Below are 5,057 nucleotides of genomic sequence, written 5' to 3' on the forward strand. Positions count from 1 at the left end.
TCCCGAGCGTCATACTAATATATACTTTTGTTATTTACACCACCTGTCCTCGTCTGTTGTTATTTTTTGTATATTCTCCCATATATATATATATATATATATATATATACATATATATATGTATGTATGTATATATACATGCATGTTTGTATATGTATATTATACATATATTCACACACACGTATCATATGTAATACATGTATACACACATATTTATGCATGTATATAGAAAGTATGTATATGTATATAAGTACTCAATGCACAATGTAGAGTTTCATGTAACCGATGATTTAAGTGACTCACTCATCTGAGTAATCGTTAACTTGAATCTCATTTACTGTCTAAGAAACTTGAAACCTAAAACGTGTGTGTGTGTGTGTACGTGCATATGAGTGTATGTGCTTATGTGTGCCCGCGAGTGGATGCGTGTGTGCATGTGCGCGCGCGTGTGTATAAATGTATTTATGTGTGTGTGCGTGCGAGTGTGTGTGCACGCTCGCGAGTGTGTGTTTGTACTTTTATGTGTGTGCGTGCGACTATGTATGTGTGTGTGTGTGTGTGTGTGTGTGTGTGTGTGTGCGTGCGTGCGAGTGCGCCCGCGCGCGTAAGGTGGTAGTTGAGTGTTACAACATACTGAATGTCTTCCGGTGAGCACCGTGTAAGACCGTGTTGTGAGTGACGTCATAACATCATAACATACTGTTTCACTGCTCCCATAACCTGCTGGAAAGATATTTCCCTAACACCAATCCTTTATTCACGACGACGACGACGACCACCACCACCACCACCACCAGCACACCACAACCGGAGTTACTTCTTTCACCGCCATTCTTTCCATGAAGAGCATCAACAGATTCCGAGTTATAAAAACGTCTGGTCTTATCAATTTAAGAATAAACAAAAATAAATTTTGTCTTTGGACAGCAGCAAGTGATAAGTACAGAGAAACTCGATGATGTGATTTTCAGAGAAGCAGAAGCAGAATCCATTTTGTAGGGGGATTTTCCTCCAGAAATGTCTGGCTGCGACCTTTAATTAAAGTTAATTGCATCGTAAATCTTTCATGATCCTTCTTAACTATATCATAGATAAAGTTACAGAGGAATAATAAAAGATAAATAAAAATATAAAACATAAAAATAATTAAATAAGAGTAAAAGCGAAATAGTTAAAGAGGTAAACAAGAGGAGTTATCTTGGCGGATGTTTATGGATGAAGGCTGCGTTAAAAGAAGATAAAGTGAGACGGTGTTGGTAGGGGAAAGGGTGCTAGTGACGATGGGGGAGGGGGCAAGGGAAAGTGAAGTAGTGACAGTGATGATGATGATGATGATGATGATGATGGATCAACGACCAGATGATAAAATTTGAATATCACAATAAATAGGAAGCCGCTTAGCGTTGGGTGAGCAAGTAGGGAAGATTCTGTTGCCGAAAGGTAACCTTCGCACGCACACACACACACACACACACACACACACACAAACACACACACACACGCACACACATACACACACACGTACACATACACACACACGTACACATGCACACACACACATACACACACAGATGCACACACACACACGCACACATGCACACACATATATATACACACACATACACAACACATACATATACACACACAGAACACACACATGCACACTCACACAACGCACACACATACACACACAACACACTCACAGCACACACATACACAAGCTCAAACTATTTATCCTCTTCCTCCTCTCTCTCCCTCCCCTACCTCCATCTCTCTCTCTCTCTCTCTCTCTCTTTTGCGCGTCTGTTTCTGTGCCCGTCTGTCTCTGTCTATCTTTCCTTCTGGCTGTCTCTCCCTCCCTTTCTCTCTCTCTTCTCTCACTCGTCTCCTCTCTCTTTGTCCTTTCTCTCTTCCTCTCTCTCTCTCCCTCTGCTTCTGTCTGTCAGCTGTCTCTCTCCTTCTCTTTCTCTGTCTCTCTCTCTCTCTATGTCTCTCTTTCTTTCTCTCTCTCTCCCTTCCTCACTCTGTTTTTTCGTCTGTTTTACCAATAAATGCCAGCAATTGATGAAATACTGTTTGATTGTAATTCAGAAGACGATATCCATCATGACTTGTGTTTCCTTTCTGACCTTCAAACTGCTAACGATAATAAATCTAATCCATATTAAGAGAATTAAACAAATGAGTTAAGAGAGCCGATTCAGAGATTTCCTCCTCCTCAAAGAAAAAAAATGAATGAAACTTAACACGTTAGTAGACAAGGGGAAGGGGAACAAGGGAGTGGGGTTACTTTTAGAAACTGCCAATAGGGAAGATAATGTTAGAAGAACCGATTAATAGAGGAACTGTAGAGTGACGTTTCTGTTGTGTAGTTTCACGTCTGCCTTATACTTATGATGAAAGGCATTCCAGCCTGTGCTATCCCATTTGTTTAACAAGTATCGTGAAATACATTATACTGTTTGTTATTTCTTTTTTTTTTCTTTCTTTTCAAGAGCCTGTATTTTTAGAGATTTGCCTGCTGTTTTTAGCAGATCGAATGACCATATGAAGGGGCCATAGTTGAGGTATCACGTGATGAAGAGGAAACTTCGCTGGATGATGCTCTTAAATGTTTCTCAAATAACGTCCCACTATTAATCAAAGACGCTTTAGATAATGTAGTCTGAGGTAGACAATTCCTGAAAGAAAGAAAAAAAAAACGACTGCCAATTTGCTTTCATTGTTTAAACCCCTAAACTGCATGTTAAGCTACCTCTGATTCAGTAGACCGATAACCAAAGGCGTTCACTATTCTGACATTTTTCATAAACAAGATTATATTGTCCAATGCACCAGTCTACATTTAGAACAGTTAGAAGTTAGAAGGCCTGAATTAGTAGTAGTAGTAGATAAAGAGAATAGAAAGTGCCAGATAATTGACTTTACAGTCACAGTCCAAAATGATAGAAAAATCAATTTGAGAGGTATATGAGAAGTATAACAAAATGCCAGAACCTACTATTGAATTACAGAGACTATGGAAAACGCAGGTAAAACGTAGGGGAGACCGGGTCTAGTTGTTACACGGATAAGTTATTACAAGCCCATTGTTTCCAACTTCAAGAAATAGGTGACACTCGGGTCTCTACCTCGTGAAGGCCAACTCCATAGCATCATGACTGCACATGTGTATTGCACTGGCGGGCTGTCACCAGGAAAGGTATGGCTTAAAAAACGATCTTTTACTCCAAAAGTGAAATTTTGCCACGAAGTTATTTCCTTAACTACTAAAGCACAAGTGGTGTTATTGAAGTAGTTTGTGGCTCATTAGGAAGTGTTAGAAGTTGCCTTCGATACATGAAGGTGTGTGCATTGTTAGTGCTGTGTACGATGTAATCCACAAAAATTCATGGTCGGGGCTAATTGTTACAGTGTATCAACTTACCCCAGGCATGTAACAACTTACCCCTTCTATTTCAATTTAACACGCCAAGCCTAGAAATTACAAAAGGAAGACTACAAAGGGGGATACCCCTCTTGATGTCATGGAAAGAGCCGCTAGAAAAGTTGTGAATTTAAAGAAATCATTACGGGATGTTGCCAAAGATTTCGAGATAGGTTTCAGGCTCATTAGATATGAAGTTACCGGTATCCCTTACACTAACCTTTTAAGATATTAACAGAACGTCAGTTGTACCAAAAAGTAAATCTTCAGCTTCTTTATGTTTTCAGGTGAATTTCATGATACTGCAGAGATACTGTAAGAAACTAAGGACAGAGGGGAAAATAACCAGTGTTGGATATGCTTCTCGGCGTGCAGTTTTTACTAAAGAGCAAGAAGACTTGCTTGTGACCTACATCCTTAAAGCTGCTAAAATTTACCATGGTCTGACTCCTTCTGATATTCTAAGCCTTGCTTATGACTATGCGAAGGCCAATGAAATCAAGTGTCCTGATACCTAGTCTGCCAATGAATGCGCTGGTGTTGACTGGTTCTCGAAGTTTATGAAGCGGAATTCCAACCTTTCCATCATCCGAACCCCAGAAGCCACAAGTCTGAGTATGGCAACAAGCTTCAATCGAACAAGTTATTTGATAATCTGACAGAGGTGCTTGACTGCTACAAGTTTGAGGGCCATGACATCTACAACTGTGATGAGACGGGTGTCACAGCAGTGCAACGACCAAATTGAATTGTGACAGAGAAAGGAGTGAAACAAGTAGGAGCGATGACTTTCGCTGAGAGAGGGATCCTGGTGACAGTCTGCCTTGCAGTAAATGCCAGCGGTTGTGCAACACCACCAATGCTAGTGTTCCCTGGAGTCCACTTCTGTGAATACTTCATTGTTAATGGGCGAATAGGTTGTTGTGGATCAGCAAATTCAAGTGAATGGATGAAGGAGGCAGATTTTCTTAAACTTCTAGAACACTTCGTGAAGCACACTCGTTGCAGCAAAGAGCATCTTGTCCTGTTGCTACTTGACAACCACAACTCCCATATCTCATTGGCTATCATTGATTTCTGCAGAGACAATGGTATTGTTCTGCTATCATTTCCCCCACACTGCTCACATAAGCTACAGCCACTCGATCGGAATGTCTATGGTCCTCTTAAGAAGTACGTGAATAGGGCGTGTGATGGATGGATGAAATCGCACCCAGGTAAAACGATGACCCTTTTCGACATCCCGGCGATCTTGACGGAAGCCCTACCACATGCGTGCACACCATTCAACATCCAGAAAAGATTTCAAATCAGTAGCATCTGGCCCTTTAACAGGGATGTCTTTGGTAATGACGAATTCCTTCCAAGTTACATCACTGACCATCCTGCTCCAAAACAAGCTGAAGACTAGTCTGAGGTTCAGCCAGACGATCATCCTGACGTGTAGCCTGGCATGCAGCCAGATAACCAGTCTAACTTGCAGCCAGACGACCAGTCAGATGTTCAACCAGGCGACCAGGTCAATGAACGGTAAGACGGTCCGACAGACCAACATACACCAGGCCCAAGTTTTCCTGCTGGTGTTGTTACAATACCCAGAGATGTTGCGCACATTAAGGAAGGCTTTCCC

General features: G+C 41.2%; 1 protein-coding gene across 1 annotated transcript; it reads left to right on the top strand.

Moving 5' to 3' along the window:
- Positions 1-4,211: 4,211 nt before the first annotated feature.
- LOC106872759 (uncharacterized) lies at positions 4,212-4,838 on the top strand. Its single transcript, XM_014919851.1, has one exon. It carries the CDS (start codon positions 4,212-4,214, stop codon positions 4,836-4,838), a length of 627 nt encoding a protein of 208 aa, XP_014775337.1.
- Positions 4,839-5,057: the final 219 nt, after the last annotated feature.

This window comes from Octopus bimaculoides, chromosome 10, assembly GCF_001194135.2.
Source record: "Octopus bimaculoides isolate UCB-OBI-ISO-001 chromosome 10, ASM119413v2, whole genome shotgun sequence".
In the NCBI taxonomy this organism is placed as follows: Eukaryota; Metazoa; Mollusca; class Cephalopoda; order Octopoda; family Octopodidae; genus Octopus; species Octopus bimaculoides.